Here is a 20,649-nt window from a genome sequence, read left to right as displayed (position 1 = left end):
GAACTAGTACTTTCCGGGATTTGGAAGCTATGCTTCTATGAATGCAGCCCAAAATAGCATTTGCCTTTTTTTGCAGCCATATCACATCATTGGCTCATATTCAGCCTCTGATCTACAACAATTCCAAGATCCTTCTCGCTTGTAGTATTGTTGAGCCAAGTATTCCCCATCTTGTAACTGTGCATTCGGTTTCTTTTTCCTAGGTGCAGAACTTGGCATTTATCCCTATTAAATGTCATTCTGTTGTTTTCTGCCCAGCACTCCAGTCTATCAAGATCATTTTGAAATTTGTTTCTGTCTTCCAAAGTATTAGCTACCCGCCCAATTTTGTGTCATCTGCAAATTTGATCAGCATTCCCTGCATCTCCTCCTCCAAGTCATTAATACAAATGTTGAAGAGCACTGGGCCCAGGACTGAGCCCTGCAGTACCCTGCTCGTTACCTCTCCCCAGTTCGAGAAGATCCCATTGATAAGCACTCTTTGAGTCCGATTCTGTAGCCAACTGTGGATCCACTGGATCATTGTTTCATCTAGCCCACTTTGAGCTAGTTTGCTCATCAGGATATCATGGGGCACTTTGTCGAAAGCTTTGCTGAAGTCGAGGTATATTATGTCTACAGCATTCCCACAGTCCACACGGGAGGTTACTTGATCAAAAAATGAGATCAGATTCGTCTGGCAGGATTTGTTCTTGACAAATCCGTGTTGGCTTCGAGTAATCACTGCATTGTGTTCAAGGTGCTTACAGATGGATTGCTTTATAATCTGCTCCAGAATTTCCCCAGGGATTGATGTCAGACTGACTGGTCTGTAGTTCCCAGGTTCCTCCTTTTTACCCTTTTGAAGATAGGGTATATTTTCGCAGGATATACCAGAAACATACGATGCAATCCATACCTGTGCCTGGCTGGTGTCCTTGATTAGGGCTCTGCTTCCACATTTTGAACTGAAATAGTTACCACTTCATTAAAGAAGAACTAACTTTCACAAGGAAAGCCCCCCCTCCATGACAGGGGTGGGGGTTTAAAAAAAAGGAAAAAACAGTCTCCATTGGCATCAACAGGTAAATCTTTAGAGCAAAAATAGTAGACTGCACCAGTAGTGTATTATGAGAATCAGAGGCTCTAGCCCAGGGTCTTGTTAGCCTGTTCAATAATCCATTCAAAATCCAGCCTGACCTGGTCAAAATGGTCTTGATATCCATCATCAGATTTTTTAAATTTTATTTTAAGGGCAGGGCCAAGTTCAGGTATTCCCACAACCTTTCTGCAGACAATCTGAATGGAGCTTATGGATCACTGGTGGTCTGTAGACCACAGTTTGAGAACCTCTAATTTAAAACATTTGGAAGGAAATTTCTCTGTCATCATACCAGGAACTCCTTCCTATCATTAGGAGTGGCCTAGACAGCTGGTCCAAATTGACAACTGTTTATTATAAATCAAAGATGCAGATTTCTGTCAAGAGTAGGAGTTATCAGCAAGAGGAGACTGAGGTAAGACTTTTCCATGGATTGCACCTGCTCAAACTAGAGATCGGGTATTGCATGTTTGAATGCTCCCATGTATGCACATGCATTCAGACACACACACACACACAAACACACACCGAGATCCTTTAACACAGAAAATGAGTATATCATTCTAGTTATGCCACAACCTTTTCCCTTGATATCTACTTTTTTTTACATGGGGGAGCATTTAATCATGTGATACCCCCCTACCTGCTGTCCAGAGTGGTACAGTCTAGCACCATCTTTACCACTGGATGAGTTGGTTGTGAAGGCCAGTCCCTGAACTGGGGAATCTTATGGGTCTCTCCATCCCCTTGACATATCTTCCTTTTCCTTACATTCTTGAGTGACTACTATAGTGCCCAGGCTTTAAACAGGTGATATCATTTTATGTAATGATGTTTTTGTCTGCTGTGGCATAGTTTTGTTTTGAAATTTTTTATGCTGTCACTCTGCTATTTGTTATTACATGAGTTTATATTTTGTACTGATGTTTTATCATTCTTTTTGTATACCGCTCTGTTAGCTTTGCTTGAAGGCACTTAGAAGTCTTTTTAGGGCACAACTCTATGCACATTTAGACAGAAAAATGCCCTACAACTCCCAGCACAGCTGGCTGGGGAATGCTGGGATTTGTAGGACTTTTTCCTGTCTAAAAGTGCATCGGATTGCACTCTTCATCATTCAGTTTCTGATGTTCAGGCATGAGTGCTGTTGGTTACCACCAAATTGCACCACCTGCACACTAACGGGAAGTATCAGCAGGTTTGGGGGAATCCTGTGGTTTGCAGATGTACCAAATGTCTTAAGGTAAAAAAAATCCTAAGTAAACAATCCCTAATTGTAAATAAATATTGCAAGTAGTACTTAACATTCTGAACTTGATGCCCAGGCGGCAGGTGAAAAAATAATCTCCCTTGTGGCTGAAGCATCCCCCTTTAGCACAGCAAAGAGGACAGGAGAGTGATTTGTTCTAGAGAAAGGGGTCTTGATAAAAGAAGGGGCCTCTAAGCAACATCCCTGTTGGGAAAAGACTGCACACAAATGAAATCAGAGCAGCGTTTTCTCCGCTGCTTTTGCTACTGTGTAGTACAAAAAAAACCAGGGCTCTCACAGCTTTGACGTATTTACTGTGGTCATGTTTCCCAGCTATTATTTCTCAAGCCATAGCCCTGGAAATGTATTAAAGGCAACACGCTATTAAAAAAAAAAGTGGCGAAGGTAACTATTAGAAAGCCCCTGGTACACATGTACCATATTTCTCAGCTGTCTGGCACACACTAATTTAGCCACCTGTTCTAGCCTCTGTCGGCTGCGCAAATTAGATTGTCTCTGGAGAGATTGTGCAGCTGATTGGTTCAGCCTTGCTACCAAGGCAACCATTTCTCTCTGCTATATGATTTAGACACTGCTTTATAATTCAGGTTCAGCTGGCAAACAAAAAGGAGGAGGAGGAGGAGGAGGAGGGTGGGGGAAATACATCTTTTCCATGTTTGAATACAAAAGCGATTGGTATATTTAATGGATATTCACAGCAGAGTTTCATTGAGTAATATTTTTTTTTAAATGTATTTCCTAAAGGTTAGAGAGGGAAAAGAAGCACTAGGAAGTCTTTGAACTATTAGCAGTTATACATAGTAAAGCTAATGAAGGTCGAATTAAAGATATGGAATAACTTTGGTTTCCTCCTCTGCTAATGGGGAATCTTAAGGAGAAGCAAATAATTGCTCACCTTGCCTTATTATTTATGTGAAACTAAGATTAAATGCACAACTGTCCCCTGTCAATGTCATTCAAGAGCAGTTCGATAAGAAACTTGTATCCAAGAAAAAGGCACATGTTATAAGCAGAATCCTTTGTCAGATTTGTCCTGTGTACATGAGTACAGGCATGGTGTTTTGGCCTCAAAACGAGATCCTTGCAGCCACCTATTTGGTTGTTTATTTCAGATGAATATGTAAAGTTCAGGCCTCTTGAAGAGTTGCAGCTGCTGGCTTTGTGCCCCCCTCCTCTCTGCCCCCCCATCTCCCATTTTACCTTCTGCTCTCAGCTTTTTCTCTTGCCCTCATTCCTCTGGACGATACTCTGTTCTGATTTACAAGCCTCCATCCTTGAGTCCCTCTGATTGCCAAGGTTTGCTGCCTGCTACTTTCATAGGCCTTCCTGCCTGCCCTGCTGCTCTCTGAGATCAGAGCAGCTTAGCCAATGGCAACTGGAGATCCATTGCCTGTCTCAGGGTCAATTACAGTGCAGTCTTATGTTTGTTTACTCAGACATAAGTCCCACTATATTCAATGGGGCTTACTCCTATGTCAGTGTGAATAGGATTGCACTGTCAGCCAGTCACCATCAGGGTCTTCACCCTCAGAATATCCCTTAACATAGTATAATCAACATAATGATGGCACTTGTTTTCAGATGATATGTGTTGTCTCAAACCAGTTGCCAAAATACAGAGAACTAAAGATGTAGTGCAAGGGTACATTCACACTTTTGCTAAGGAGGCCACTCACACATCCCCCCCAAGAGAGAATATGCATCGCCAAAAAAGAGGGACAAAAGAGGATGCAGTTTTGTATAAAATGTGCATAATGACTAATTTATTGGTATAGATGCAAAATTAGAAATAATTACTATAGTTGAAATGGAAATACAATACGTTTCAACATAGTGGGGAAGACTGTGATCCGGGACTTGTGGGGCTGCCCAGTTTGCTGTCTGAGCGCTAACTGTTGATAGACAACATCAAGACCTGCTCTCCCTTCTCATGGTTCTTTATCTTTCAACTGGACTTGACCAGATACCCTTTCAAGCAGAGGATGTATTCAGATAGAGGACTGTTCTCTGTAAAGTAGGACACATGGCCACTTTATGTTCTGCCCACATAGATGCACATTGTCTGTGGTATACAAGCATGTGCAAAGGCTTCCACATGGGGATGCATGTAGGGTATGATGGACCAACTAATACATACTTACAGTGTGGAAAACAAGAGTAATCTGCGACCTGAGTCACATCCACAGTGGCCTCCATGCAATTGCTTGCAGCAGAGGTGGGCAACCTCAGGCCCAGGGGCCAAATGTGGCCCTCCAAAGATTCCAGTCTGTCCCTCCAAGGTTTCCCAAATGGCCATACCTGCTTCCATTGGCCCCCATCCCCTTCCCGCATTCATGGATAGTTTGGTTTTCCAGCTTTTGTGCAGTCCCCCCCCCCCGTTCTAAAAGGTTTAAATGCCTCTCTCAGGGCTTAGTTACTGGCAGTCAGTGCTTTAAGCTAAAATATGCTGATATTTTTGGTAATTGGATCCTTTCCCTTTTGCCTTTGGCCTCACCCACCACTGGAATGCAGCCAAGAGCTTCTTCAAAATTGACCCCCCCCCCAGCTGAAATAGGTTTCTACCCCTGGCTTACAGACTGTGCAGGGATATAAGCAGGCCCATGGGCAGGATCCACCCAGGGATGGCCCATTTTAAGAGCTACTTGCTGTTGCTAGAGTGAACAGGTACTATCTGGAGGGCCAGATAGCTACTAGGCTTGATGGCTATGTGCTACCTCTGGTACCAGAGGCAGTGAGCCTATGTGCACCAGTTGCTGGGGAACGTGTTGGGGGGGGGAGCTGTTGCTGTCATGCCCTGCTTGTGGGTTCCTGGTCGACAGCTGGTTGGTCACTGTGTGAACAGAATGCTGGACTAGATGGACTCTTGGTGAGATCCGCACAGCTCTTCTTATATTCTTATCACTCTTGCCACTGCTGCCACCACACTGCCAAATTTTAGTGGCACACTGATGGCAAATAATCAGCAACTTACTGCCGATTTCAGTGGAGAACAGCAACAGAAGCTTATAAAATAGATTTTATTTTGCCAGCAGGAGGGTGGGGCCAGCAAGGGACACACTAGAGGCTGGGGGGGGGGAGGTGCACGTAGCCCATTGGCCATGTGCTGCTCACCCCTGGTCTAGATAATCAGTGTCACCTAAGAGTGTCTGGAGATGAATAAGAAGCATCCACCCAAACACCTTGCCGAGAATTGGAAGGTTTGTGAACAGCCAAAAGTTGGCATAATCAGTGGGATCCAAGGAGAGCATCTTTAACAGTGCTCATGCAGCCACCTCCTTCCAAGTGGAAAGGACCATCATTATTCATAATTCCCAGTGATGCCCAGAAGACTTTGCATGCTGAGCTGGCCACTACTGATTGGCATTATTGTGGCTAAGCTGACAAGCTTTGCATGGCAATTTGTTTTGCATCTTCACTCATGTCTTCAGCTTTTTAGCTTAATGTTGGATTTATATGTGGTGCGGTGTGGAATAATTTGTTTCCCCCATTTTTACAGCACTTGAGCATAGTAAATATTTAGTTAGCAAACAGAATATCCGCTGCTGTAGACTGCTTGTCTGCATCTTACTGCAGCTACCCCCCTATGGGTCTATTGAGTGAACATGCACAACACCATGAATAGAACAATCTCTCTTGATGTATCGTCTGGCAACCAGAGAAAATCGGGATGAGTAGGTATGGGCCTCTTCAGTTGCCATTACAGAGAGCTGGGAGGTAGGAACAGGGGAGTCTAGTATCTATGTAAAAGACAGCCTTGCACAGACTTTATGCAATGTATAAGTGGAGAAGTGGAAGTGAATAAGGTGTGGTTCAAACTCTAAGCAGAACCAAGTGTTAAAGCTTTTCCCAGATTGAACTATTTCAGGCTGCAGATGGCAGTTGTGTGCTTGTAGGCTTTATCATGGAAAAAATCCTGGTAGACGGAATAGTGACATGTCACACTAAATCAGGAGTGTTGAAACTCTTCCACTCGAGGGCCAAATTAAATTTGGAAGAAGCTCTCTGTGGCTGCATTCCAGCGGTGGGCGGTAACTAAACTTCAGGAGAGGCATTTCAACCTTTTTGAATGGGGGAAAAAGGCTGTGCAAAAACCAGGAAACCAGCAGCACCTGGGGGTAGGGGTCTGGCCTTTGGGGGAACCCCAGAGTGCCAGATGGGCATCACAGGTGGCCCAGATTTGGCCCACGGGCATGAGGTTCAACAAATGTTAAATGCTTTGGCTTAGCTTTCTATTTGGCATATTATTTTTCTATCTGCAAGGAGTAGGTTATTGTTTTGGGTCTCTTTATAGAGTACCAGACCCATACCTGCAGCCTGAGGCACAGTTTGGGAAAAGCATTAACACTTGATTCTGCGGAATGCAGGAACTGAGGAAATTAGAGAGTCCTTCTGAGGAGCATAGGACTAGGAGATACTGGTCATTTCAGATTTGCATAGGAGACACGATGCTGGACCTCTGTGCTTACTTAATGGAAAGGGACATTTCCCTATACCAATTACAACTGAATCATAAATTGGAAATTAAAGCAAGGCTGCAGTATTAAGCATGCTCACATTCAGTAGGATTTAAGTTCAGAGAAAATATATTTAGGATAGGAGTGTGATAAATCTAGATTTCTTTCAGAAATCTAACATGAGATAAAGCTCCCACCACCACATGCAGTTTCTCCTGTCTGTGCCTCGCACATTTTTTTTTTCTGGTGCTGCCACTGCAGAGTTTACGTGGTTGCTAACATCCCCCTCCTGGGCAGGGTGCTCAAGCAAGTGATTGCTGATCAATTCCAGGCTCTCTTGGCTGGAACCGACTTTCTCAGTCCATTTAAATCTGGCTTCAGGCCTGAATTTGGAATGGAAACTGCCTTGGTCATCCGGTGGGATGACCTGTGCTGGGAGAGGAACAGAGGGAATGTGACCCTGCTGGTTCACTTGGACCACTCAGCAGCTTTAGTTAATATTGATCATGGCATCCTTCTGGATAGGCTGTCTGAGCTGGAATGCGGTGGCAATGATTTGCAGTAGTTCCACTCTTACATGGATGGCCAAATCCAGATGGTGGTACTGGGGGATCTTTGCTCTGCCCCATGGTAATTGTGCTATGGGGATCATAAGGGCCCTATTTTATCCCCCATAGTTTTCAACATCTACATGAAACCACTGGGAGAGGTTAGTGGGGATATGGACTGTGGTGTCACCAGTAGGCTGATGACACCTGGCTCTATCTCTCCTTTTCATTTAATACAGGTGAGGCAGTTGATGCCTAATCCTGCCTGAAGGGTTTCACCATCCAGCCTGCAGAGCCTCTTTGGATTGCGCCCAGGGGGCAGGGCTTAGCTTCCAAGCCTCAGTCCCTGGAGAAATCCCCACTGTTATTCAGATCCACGCTCAGCTATGAAGATTACTGGGTGATCTGGGATCAATCACTTCCTTTCATCATCACTTACCTTCATACGTTCATTGTGAGGCTAAAATAGGGCTAGGCTATGTATTTATATTTATTTATAGCAATTCAGCATAGATGGTTTTCCCCTTCCCCGATATAATCCTCACAACAGCCTTATGAGCACGTTAGGCAGGGAGAGATTGACTGGTCCAAGCTTACTCAGTAAATGTCATGCCCAAATAGGGACTTGAACCTGGGCCTCCCGAACCCAGGTTCAAACCTATTAGAAATGTTTTAACTGTTTTAAGCTGGTGTTTTATTATTTTATCTTTGTTGTTCACTGCTCCGAAATCTTCTGGTGTGGAGCAGTATATAAATATTGTAAATAAATACATAATAAATAAACCCAAGTTTGGCCTTCAACCCACAACCCTCTAACACAGGAATGGGGAACCTACAGCCCTCCAGATATGATTGATTCCCATACCCATTAGGGCTGATGGGAATTGGCGTCCAGTAATACCTGGATGACCATTGGTTCTCCACCCCTGTTGTAACATATAGAGGTGAGGCATTTGTCTCCAAAGTATGGGTAAACAAATTTCCCAAAGGAGGACATGCATCACCAAAAAAGAGGGCAAAAGAGGACAGTGATTTGCATAACATTTTCGTATGCTAGTTTATATGTACAGATGCAGATTTAGATATCTTCATCATCATCATCATCAAAATACAGTCCATCTCACCATTCTGTGGCAGACTGTGACCAGGTGACTTGGGTTTGTCGGCTGACCAGGTGGTCACTGTTGAGGGATATCAGTTTTTATGGTTTGCTACAACTAGAGGACACCTTCAAATAGAGGACAGTACTCTGGCAGCCCTTCAAATAGAGGAATTTCCACTGTAAAAGAGGACATGTGCCATCCTGGGAGACGTGGGACATTGTAGTTCCTGGGTGGATTCAGGTTTACTGTGTATTTACAGCCACAAGTCCTTCCTTCACACATTACAGTGCATGTTGTAGTGACTTGTGGTGGAAGCTGGGGACCTTATCTTTCCCATAATATTAAACAGAGCCTGGGTTTGCTCTAAATTAGAAGGATGGAATGCTTGAATTCAAGTGGATTTCTTCTTATTGGGAAGGGGCTCAGAGGAACCATGATGGTAAGCCTGACAGGAGGGTATCCTTCCTCACTGGGTTATTCTTGAGAAGCTCTTGTGAATGAATGGATCTGTGACACTGATCTGGCTATTTAATATCCACCACTATGCAAGTGGTAGTCAACAGGAGAAGCATATACAGGACGTAAAATAGATACAGTGAATCATGTTCATGCCGACCCTGGTTTCATTTCTGCAGAGAAAAGAAGTCACTCCACGGGTCCAAGGTTTCCTGCTTGTAAGACATTGTGATCGCATTTGGGGCTATGTGAAAAGCTGCTCTCTTGAGTTCTTTGGAAGCAATATGTATGCTAACCTGGCAACCACACTTTTCTTTCATTGAATATGGTTGCTAGGGAAACCACCTCCTTTCTATGAGCTCAAGGTAGCAGCAGTAGTCTTATCCAACTCTGTCCCTGGGAATTGTAGCCAGATACTCACAGCCCCCAAATTCAAGATAATACTTCAGCTTGCTTAAAACTTATATTGACTAGAGATACAGTACTGAGCCAGGCATGTGGGATTTATGTTGTGCCTGCAGCCAAGAGGAGTGTGTTGACACTAGGGATGTTTGGGAATTTTGTTCCTATTTGCAAATCATGCAGACATTTTCCATTTGCAATCCTGCACATGAATGTGAGCAGGAGTGCAATTTGCAGGAATTTTTTAAAGCAATTTTCTGCCTTCTAAAGTGCAGAAAATGCACACTTCTGAAAATGCGTGCTGGTGCAAGTGTGAACTTGTGCAAATGTACATTGCCCCCCAAAACTGCATTTTCACACTTTGGCCTACGGGGAAAGTGTGCATTGCACACGTATGCACTTTTAAAAATGTGGATTTTTCAGGATCGAAAAAATATGCTTGTGTTTGGGAGTGCAAACAAGGTGCAATGAGCTCTGAGAAGGAATTTGGATAACCTCAGTGAGCTAGAACATTGCATTTTCACCCATCCCTCGTTTTTGAGGTTGCAGCCCATTTCCTTTGCCCCATGGAACTCAATGGGAACCATTCAAAACCAAGTCAGACCCTCACTGCACAGCGTCGCCCTGGGTTCCATTTCTTGGACACCTTAGAGTAGGGGTGCACACCATTTTCAGCCCTGGGGGCCATATATGATGCTGGCTTGGAGACTGTATGCCACACACACACAGGCGCACACACTGAGAGACGGTGTAGTATAGTGGTTAGAGTGTTGGACTGGGACTCAGGAGATCCAGGTTCTAGTCCCCATTCAGCCATGAAGCTGACTGGATGACTTTAAACCAGCCACTGACTGTTAGCCTAACTTTCCTCACAGGGTTGTTGTGAGGATAAAATGGAGAGGAGGAGGAGCATGTAAGTCGCCTTGGGTTCCTTGCAATAGGAAAAAGGCAGAATATAAATGTAATTAGATATAGATGCACACACATACACACAGCAGTGGGGAAAGAATGATCTATATGAGGAAAGTGGGGGAAGGGGGGCTGCAGTTAAGGCCTTGGGGGGCTGCATGTGGCATGCAAGTCACTGGTTGTGCAGCTCTGCCCTAGAACCAAGGAAATATCTAGTGTGCTAATTTTCTAGGGTGCCACACTTTCCTACCTTCTTCTTCTAACAGTGAATCTGAGCAGAATAACTGTCAAACAGCAAACTCTTGACCAGAATGAAACTATGCTTCTATTTGCTGTTTAGCAGGGGGATGATTGGCAGGCGTGCATTGCCCTCTCACCATGGCATCCGTAAAGAAGAAGCTTTGCCTGCTGAATCTCTGCCTGACACACAAGCTGTTAAAGACATCGGAGATGGCAACCTTTTGTCTTTCTCCTGTTGCTTTGGAGGCTTGACAGGTGACCTGTAGGATCTTGTATGAACTATAAGACAGCTATATGTATATAAATGAAGAAAGAGGAAGCCCACTGAAGCTCCTGGTCTGGGCATGAGGAATGATGTGCAGGTGCATCCTGACAACCCATCTTCTTTCTGCACATCTAGGAGTAGATGAGGGAGACTGCTCTACTGCTGACGGAAGAAGCCACACAGAGCAGGCAAGAATTGCTCTTTGTGTGTCTGTGTGTGTGTGTGTGTGTGTGTGAGAGAGAGAGAGAGAGAGAGAGAGAGCAACCGTATGCAAGAAAAAGGGGAGGGAAAGAAGAGGGGCAGAGAAAAGGCTGCTGTGTCCTAGTGTTAATTTTTCATGTCACGAAGAAGGATCCTCATCAGTTTAATCCAATACAGTCACTTCTGGCTAATCTTTAGGTCCCAGAGCCATCTGTTAAGTTGTGCTGGATTCCATCTTCTGAGAAGAGAGGGTGTCCCTGGAGATGGTTCCTTTCACATGAGCTCGCATATCAGGCCACAATGATATCATCTTTGGCAAAGCTCATCTTGGGGATGGGGATGGGGGTGGGGTGGGGTGGGGGAAGCATCTGTCTTACCCTTTGCCTTGGCTTCTCTGCATCACAGTGGGATTTCATTAGCCCAAAGCAAGCATCTCTTCCCTGCATTGAGAAATCATGATCCTCCCCCATTACCAAAAGTAGTCTTGAAAGAATGCAGAGGACCACATAATGCAACACTTCAGAGTTATTTATTTAAATACTGATAACATTTGGGCCCTGCATTTCTCCTTGAAATGGAGGTGCCCAAAGCAGCTGATACACACACACACACACACACACACACACACACACACGAAAGATAGAAAGACTAACAACAGAGTATTCTCTGTTGTTCATCTTTCTGTCTTTCTTATACATTTTATCTCAAGACTGACTGCATCCACAGAGTCTCCTTGCTGCTTTGCTGTTGTGCCGCTTTACACCAACGTATGGACACAGAAATATAAAAACATGATAACAACAATAAACAATGGTTAAAATATCACTTGGAATATCAACCCTAGCACCCACCCCAAACACCTTTTTTTTAAGGAGCCTAAATGGAACCCCCCCCCCCCAAAAAAAACCTTGTAGGAAAAGAAAATCCCAGCTTGGAAGACAGTGGAACAAGGAAAAGGGACCCATCAGATGACCTCAGAGAGAGGGCAAATGCTGAAGCTCTTTCTGCTCCCGGGCAAATTCCATTTTGGAGAAGTTCTTGGATTCTGCATGTCAGCGGTAGCAGTGGTGAGGCCAAAGGCAAAAGGGGTGGAATTAAAGGAAAGAGGGGTGGGGCTGAAATCCAAAAAATACCAGGATATTTTATCTTAAAGCTCTTACTGCCAGTTAAGGAAGCCTTAGGAGAGGCATTTCCACCTTTTAGAAGGCGGCGGGGGGGACTGCAGAAAAGCCGGGAAATCACCAAATGATTGTTGGTTGGGGGAAGAGCCAGGGGAAGGGGGTATGGCTTTCTGGGGAACCCCAGAGGGCCAAATTAGGACTCAAGCAGGCCTGAGGTTCTGCACCCCTGCTGTATGTAACTTGGTCTCATGCTGTTTAGGGCTTTAAAGGTGATAATCAGTATCGTGAATTGCGCTCAGAAACAAACTAGAATTTGTTCTCCTTAGTCTGAAGGGACTAAGTGGGCCACAGAAAACATGCTTCCCTTTGATATGGGCAGTTATCTTATTGATACTGAGCAGCCTGCCCAACCTGTGACTCAAGCTTGAAGGTAACCCAGCAGCCATGTCTGGCATCCCAGCAGGAGTTCAACAAATGCCTGGCTATTCCTGCCACATGGGACTGCAAAACATGGGAAGGAGGGTTGCCAAGCACTTGGTAGGCTGCAGTGCAAGTAGGGATGTACGAAAGTCACTTACCTTTTCGAAGGGTGACATACGTGGTGTGGGGGAGGCGCTCCGTCCCTCCCCCTGAAATTCTCTCATATTTCTCTCATATAATTCTCTCGCGGACATTCCACGGAGCCGCCGGCCGGGGCTGCCCCCAGCCAGACATCTGGCCGCTGGGCAGCCTGCAGGGATGCAAATGGCGGCTGCCATAGCCGCTGCCATTTGCGTCCCTGTATTTTGCCGTGATAGGCTACGTAAATATATACGTAGCCTATCACGGCAAAACCCCCCCAAAACAGCGGACGCAAATGGCAGCGACTATGGCGGCCGCCATTTGCGTTCCCTTTTTTTTTGCCGTTTTAGCCTACGTAAATAGTTACTTAGGCTAAAACGTAGGGATGTATGAAATTGGCCTTACCTGGCTCCGCCGGGTTCCACTGGGGGGGGGGGGGAGGCACTCTGCCCCTCCCCCCCGGAATCCTGGCTGGCCGGCTCCGCTCCGCAAGGATTCCGCGGAGCTGCCGGCCAGCTCTGCCAGCAGCCGGACATCCGGCCGCTGGCTAACAGGGACGCAAATGGTGGCGGCCATAGCCGCCGCCGTTTGAGTCCCTGTAGTCAGCCATGATAGGCTACGTAAATCTTTAAGTAGCCTATCACGTCTGACTTAAAAAAAACAACACACAAGTGTACACCATTTGCATAAAAACAACAACACCCGAGCCGCCGCCATTTGCATTCCTTATTTTGGCCCATCTTAGTCTATGTAAATATTTACGTAGACTAACACGGCGAAAATAAGGGGAACGCAAATAGCGTAGCGGACGGGTGTAGCGGACGCTATTTGGGTTCCCCCTTATTTTCGCCATCTTAGTCTACATAAATATTTACGTAGACTAAGACGGGCCAAAATAAGGAACGCAAATGGCGGCGGCCATAGCCGCCGCCATTTGCATATGCGCGTTTTTTCTTTTTTTAAAGTCAGACGTGATTGGCTACATAAAGATTTACGTAGCCTATCACATCGTTTTTTGTTTTTAAACCTAGCCATGATAGGCTAGGTAAATCTTTACGTAGCCTATCATGTTTTTTTTTTTTTTTTCAAGACTGGAAATGGCGGCGGCAGCCGGTCAGAAGACCAGCTGCCTCTGCCGCCGGCAGAGCCGCCGCCGCCCGGAAGATCCGCCCCAGGTAAGTCTCGTCCTGGGGGGGATCTGCGGGGGGGCGGGGGGGTGGCAGGCCGTTCCGCCACAGAGTTCGGGGGGCTGAATGCATTGGCATTCGGCCTCACCGAGATCCGTGGCGGAATTCTCTGCCATCCCTAAAACGGCAAAAAAAAAAAGGGAATGTGAATGGTGGCCACTACACCATTTGCGTTCTTTTTTTTCTCGCCATAATAGCCTACGTAAATATTTACGTAGGCTAAAAAGGCAGAAAAAAAGGGAATGCAAATGGCGGCTGCAGTAGCCGCCGCCATTTGCATCCGCTGTTTTTTTTTTCCCCCCCGTGATAGGCTACGTAAATATTTACGTAGGCTATTACGGTGAAAAAAAAGGGAACGCCAATGGCGTCCCTGCGTTAGCTATGATAGGCTACGTAATTATTTACATAGCCTATCATGGCTATAATGAGGAAGCGAATGGATGGCAGACGCGGCCGCCATTCGCAAGTCAGCGCGGACGGCAGCAGGTAAGTGCTCCATTTCGCGCGCCTTTTGTGGGGTGGCGGGGCGGGGGGCTTCGTTCCACCACGGATTTCGGGAGGCCAAATGCACTGGCATTCGGCCTCACTGAGATCCGTGGCGGAATTCTCTGACATCCCTAAGTGCAAGCCTGAGAGGTTTGGCTTGGATTTAGTGGGTCATCAAATGTCGAGGCCTGATATGTGCTGTTATGGTACTAGTGAGGCAGCTGGCATTCATATAGGGAAATGGAAAGCTGCCTTATATTGAGTCAGTCCATTGGTCCACATCTGCCCATTTCGGGCAGAAGTTTTCCTGCCCTCCCTGGAGCTTCTGGGATCGAACCTGGGACTTTCTGCATGCAAAGCATGCGCTCTACCACTACGCTGTGGCCCCTCATGAAATATGCAATGTCCTTCCCATTGAAAGTCCTGCAGTTGCTTGGTTTGCCCTTCCTGGACATGAAGAACTTTATTTGGCACTCTTGCCTGATTCTTATGCAGAGGTGACTGAGGCAATCTCTGTAGCCAGATGGTCACTGTTTATTTACAAACTCTCTTTCTCCATTCCCTCTGGCTGGCAGATATGGAGCATTTCTACACCAGCCTAAAATCTTGCATTTAAAATGGGGCTTTCTGCTTCCGTTTTAAATTCAGGATCATCACGGACTGACTTTACACATGCTTCCTCCCCGCCCCCTTATCTGAGTCTTCCATATGTTTCATTATACAGCCACTAGATGGTGCTGTGGTCTAGCTCCTCTTATTGCAGCTTTTCCTTTTTCACAGGGGAACCCAAGCACCGTAATTCAATAGCTCATTATCTCCAATCTCTTAAAATATGGAATAAAGGTCATTTAGTGCAGGAGACGCCCTGGAGGTTAACGGCATCATCTAAAGGGCCCGCAAACTTCCATGAGTGAGCAATCTCAATAGCAGGATAAAAGCTCCGTGTCAAGTAGCCCATTGAGTCACAAGCAACCAAAGTGGGACTTCTTCAGGTCTGCTACTAAACAGCATTTGCATGTGTTTTCACTCTTCTGTGCCTTCCTAACATGGGCTAGCTGCAACTGGTTTTTCTTCCTGTTTAGTCATCCCCACCTTTCCTTCATACTTTAATGCAGAGAGAAAACACAGCAAAATGTGCTATTTTGAGGTAAATTTGCAGAAGCGCTGGAGGTGGGGGTAGTTCAAGGGTTAAATAAGGTGAAAACCCAAAGGAGCAGCAAGTGCCCATGCTGATCTGTTTCTGCGAAAAAGAAACTATATCCACACATATAATTTAGAGTAGCAATTAGATTTTATTTTTAAATGGCAGTGCTATTTTTTTAAAATGCACCTACTCAGAGACCCCTTGTTTGTAGCCTCATTTCAGGGCACTGGGGGTGGCAGAGATGCCTTTGGGATTCACCATATTGTGCCTATAATTAGATATTCCAGTTTTTTTTCCGTTTTGTTTTTGCCAGCAGCAGTCCAAGGCAGCAGGCAAATGCTAATTTTAGTTTGGGCGTGAGAAGACAGAGGAAAACATGGAGAAGTGGAAAGCCAACAGTCCTGAAGATGCATGGAAGTCTTTACACCCTGACGGTTCTTCCCACTTCGGCTTCAAACATGCGAATATGAAAGTCACTTACCTATTCACGGATTATGTTGATGGTGGGGGGGAGGCATTCCGTCCCTCCCCCTGGAATCCTCGCTGGGGGGGGAGGCGCTCCGTTCCTCCCCCTCGGAATCCTCCGTGGCCAGCTGTGCTCCACGGCAGCTACGCGGAGCAGCCGGCCAGGCCCGGCCAGGCCAGAGCCGTCCACAGCCGGATTTCTGGCCGTGGAGGGCTCTGGGTAAAAAAAAACAAAACACCCACGTACGCAAATAGCGGCGGCTACAGTAAAATACGTAAATAGGTATTTATTTAAATACGTAAATATTTACGTAGGCTAAAACGGGGAATCAAAAAGGGACGCAAATAGCACCCGCTATGCTATTTGCATTCCCCTTGATTTTCGCCGTCATAGTCTACGTAAATATTTACGTAGATTAAGAGGGCAAAAATAAGGAATGCAAATGGCGGCGGCTATAGCTGCCGCCATTTGCGTACGCGGTTGTTGTTGTTTTTTTGTAACCCACCCAGCCATGATAGGCTATGTAAAGATTTACGTAGCCTATCACGTCTCTTTCTTTCTTTCTTTCTTTCTTTCTTTCTTTCTTTCTTTCTTTCTTTCTTTCTTTCTTTCTTTCTTTTACCAGAGTGGAAATGGCAGCAGCGGCAGCCAGTCAGAAGACCGGCTACCACCACTGGAGCTGCCGCCGGAGCCGCTGCCAGAGCCGCTGCCACCCGGAAGATCCGCCCCAGGTGAGTCTCGTCCCAGGGGGGATCCGTGGGGGGGGGGGGGCGGGCGGGGCAGGCCGTTCTGCCACGGAGTTCGGGGGGCCGAATGCACTGGCATTCGGCCTCACCATGATCCGTGGCGGAATTCTCTGCCATCCCTAGAATACATCCACCGATTACTCAGCAGATGAGGACTTGCAGCTGAAAGTTTGGATAGTCTTCACTGAAAAATAAAGTTCTGTTTGGGGTTGTGCTCCCCCTGAAAGATCCGGTTCATAGCTTGGGAGTGCTCCTGGATCCTACACTGTCCCTGGATCTTCAGGTGGCAGTGGTGGTGAGGAAGGCATTTGCACAACTACATTTAACATGCAATCCTATGCATGTTTGGACAGAAAGAAGTCCTACAACTCGCAGCATGCCCCAGCCAGCATGCCTAGCTGGGGCATGCTAGGAGTTGTAGGATTTTTTTTTCTATCTAAATATGCATAGGATTGTGCCCCTAGTGCATCAGCTGCAACAGTTCCTGAGTCAGCCTGATCTGGAAAATTATCTATGCCTTGGTTACATCATGGTTAGACTACTGCAATGCACTCTGTGTGGGGCTACCCTTGGAGACTGTCTGGAAGCTTCAACTGATGCAAAATGCAGCAGCTAGGCTGGTAACTGGTGCACAGTATCAGGACCATATGGGGAACACTGAAGGGCCAGATTGGCTGGATTTGGCCCCTGGGTCTAAAGTTCTGCACCACTGGTTTAGGGTCTGGCTGTCTGAGGGACCATCTGTCTCAGTATGTGCCTGTTCAGTTATTAAGATAAGCAGGAGAGGCCTTAACAACCATACTTATAGAGGTCTGCTCGTTGAGCATGTGGGAAAGGACTTTATTTATTTATTTATTTATTTCATTTCTATACTGCCCAATAGCTGACGCTCTCTGGGTGGTTCACAAAAATTAAAACCAAACAGTACACAATAAAACAATATAAAACATATAGAACGTTAAAACCACAGTATAACAATACAACCAGAATAAAACCTAGCAGCAGACCAGCAGTGCAGGGATTTAAAATACAGATTTAAAACAGCAAAGCTAAAAGTCTAGAAAGCTAAAATGCCTGGGAAAATAAAAAGGTCTTCACCTGGCGCTGGAAAGAATACAGTGTAGGTGCCAGGCGAACCTCACTAGGGAGCTGTTTCCACAGCCGGGGTGCCACAGCAGAAAAAGCCCTCCTTCCAGTAGCCACCCGCCTCACTTCCTTTGGCAGGGGCTCACGGAGAAGGGCCGCTGAGGATGATCTTAAGGTCCAGGCAGGCACATATGGGAGGAGGCGATCCTTCAGGTAACCTGGTCCCAAGCCGTTAAGGGCTTTGAATGTTAATACCAGTACTTTGAATCGGGCCTGGAAATGGACTGGCAGCCAGTGCAGCTGAAAAAGTACTGGCATAATATGAGCTCGCTGGCCAGTCCCTGTTAGCAATCTTGCTGCCCTATTTTGGACCACCTGAAGTTTCCAGACTGTTTTCAAAGGCAGCCCCACATATAACGCATTGCAGTAATCCAGGCGGGAAGTTATCACAGCATGGATCACTGTAGCTAGGCTATCTCTGTCCAGATAAGGGCGTAGTTGGTATACCAGCCTAAGCTGATAAAAAGTGCTCCGTGCCACTGAGTTCACCTGTGCCTCAAGTGACAGTTCTGGATCCAAGAGCACCCCCAAACTACGAATGTGATGCTTTAGGGGGAGTGCAACCCCCTCCAGAACAGGTTGAATATCACCTAGCCGGGCAGACGAACCACCCACTAATAGTACCTCCATCTTGTCTGGATTGAGTTTCAGTTTATTGGCCCTCATCCAGTCCATTACCGTGCCCAGGCCCTGATTCAGAACAGTCACTGCCTCATCTGGGTTAGAAAGAGAGGTAGAGCTGACTGTTATCCACATATAGATGGCACCTCAGCCCACACCTCCGGATAACCTCCCCCAGCGGTTTCATGTAGATGTTAAACAGCATGGGGGATAAAATAGAGCCCTGTGGAACCCCACGGTACAATTGCCATGGCACAGAGCAATAATCCCCCAGCACCACCTTCTGGAATCAGCCATCCAAGTAGGAGCAGAACCACTGCAGTGCAGTGCCTCCAACTCCCAACCCAGACAACCTATCCAGAACGATACCATGGTTGATGGTATCGAAAGCCGCTGAGAGGTCCAGGAGAATCAACAGGGCCACATTCCCCCTGTCCCTCTCCGGGCAGAGGTCATCCCACAGAGTGACCAAGGCAGTTTCCGTTCCAAAACCATGCCTGAAGCCTGATTGAAATGGATCTAGATAATCCATTTCATTCAAGAGTGCCTGGAGCTGTCCTGCAACCACCCGCTCAAGCACCTTGCCCAGGAAGGGGATGTTGGCCACTGGCCTATAATTGTTAACATCCTCTTTACATCCTCTTTACATAATGATCTTTACATAATGATGTAAAATTACTTATTTTTGTGGATAAACTTTTGCATGAGATACTCCCTATCCCATCTGATTATTTACTTGATATTGAGCAGGCATTTCGTGTGCCAAATGCTAAAGGGACTGATTACACGATCATAGTCCAATTTGCAAAAGTCTCCACAAAGAATTATATCCTGCATTTGGCAAGAGAGGGTGGAAGCCTTTCCTGGAAACAAGATAAAGTTATGTTATTTCCAGACTATATCAAAGAGGTGGCAAATAAAAAGGCAATTTATCAAAGCAAAAAATATGGCAAAACAAATGAACTTACAATATTACTTAAAATATCCTGCTACACTTTGTATTGTGTCTGAAGGTCAGATGAAGAAGTTTCTAAATCATGAAATGGCGGAGGCATGGTTGAACGTGAAAATGCGTGAGAATTCTGTTGCAACCCCATGAACTGGAATCTTTAAACAAGCTTTGTTAACTGTTTGTGTTTAGTCTACATGATCCAGGCTAGGTCAGAAGATAACTGATTATACATATATTCATTTATTCTCTTTCATCTTTTGTTTTTTCTTGCTTTTCTTAATATTTTTTATTTCAAAATAGATAATATATCTAGTATAAAATATATTACTGACTGTTGAAGGTTTATATTAAGTTTTATTATTATATAACACTACATATTTTAATTTTTATTATTATTAATATTAATAATAATAATAATATAGGCTTCTGGGAATGAATTGTAGACCCATTTCTTTGGTATAAGATTGATATAAGATTGATGATATGATATTGAAATGTAAGGTTGTTTATTAAACTGTAAGATTGTTAAGGTTATAGATATAGTTTTTAAAATAGAATGGCATCAGAGGCTGGGGGGTATTGGAGTTTAAACGTAACTCTTTAAAGGGGAGGGAGAGGGAGAGGGGGAGGGAAGGGGAAAGAATCTTCTTCACTTCCTTTCCTCTTCCCTTTTCCTTTTTCCCCCTTTTTTCCTTCTCTTTTTGTTATTGTGGTGTCCTCATCAGAATATTCTCCTTCATGGACCACTGCCTTGTTGTGGCGAAGTGGCTTGCATAACTCAGTGAAGCCACAAGCTATGCCGTGCAGGGCCACCCAAGACGGACAGGTCATGGTGGAGAGTTCTGACAAAATGTGTTCCACTGGAGAAGGAAATGGCAACCCACTCCAGTATTCTTGCCAAGAAAACTCCATGGAACGTATCACAAGGCTAAAAGATATGACGCCAGAAGATGAGCCCCTCACGTTGGAAGGTGTCCAATATATTACTGGGGAAGAGCAGAGGGAATTTCCAAGTAGTGCCAGAAAGAGTGAAGCGGCTGGGCCAAAGCCGAAAGGACACTCAGCTGTGAATGTGTCTGATGGTGAAAAGAAAATCCGATGCTGTAAGGAACAATATTGTTTATGAACCTGGAATGTCAGATCAATGAATCAAGGTAAGCTGGAGGTGGTCAAACATGAGATGGCAAGATTGAACATCGACATCTTGGGAATCAGCGAACTAAAATGGACAAGCATGGGTGAATTTAATTCAGGTGACTATTATATCTACTACTGTGGGCAAGAATCCCT

The 20,649-nt window shown here is 45.5% G+C and overlaps 1 protein-coding gene across 3 annotated transcripts in view; it reads left to right on the top strand.

Moving 5' to 3' along the window:
• LOC146347396 (uncharacterized) overlaps window positions 1-20,649 on the top strand; it is a 74,961-nt gene that overhangs the window by 16,702 nt on the left and 37,610 nt on the right. For 2 of the 3 annotated variants that reach the window (XM_084848145.1, XM_084848143.1), the window contains exon 2: window positions 16,520-16,625. The exons of the other annotated variant lie outside the window; for it this stretch is intronic. In XM_084848145.1, the coding sequence (XP_084704271.1) occupies window positions 16,520-16,625 (106 nt within the window). The remainder of the gene's footprint in view (window positions 1-16,519; window positions 16,626-20,649) is intronic. 3 annotated transcript variants of the gene reach the window in all.

Source organism: Heloderma suspectum, chromosome 4, assembly GCF_057233095.1.
Source record: "Heloderma suspectum isolate Gila_16-S chromosome 4, 16-S_ref, whole genome shotgun sequence".
Taxonomy (NCBI): Eukaryota; Metazoa; Chordata; class Lepidosauria; order Squamata; family Helodermatidae; genus Heloderma; species Heloderma suspectum.
This window is presented reverse-complemented; position numbering and strand designations above follow the sequence as displayed.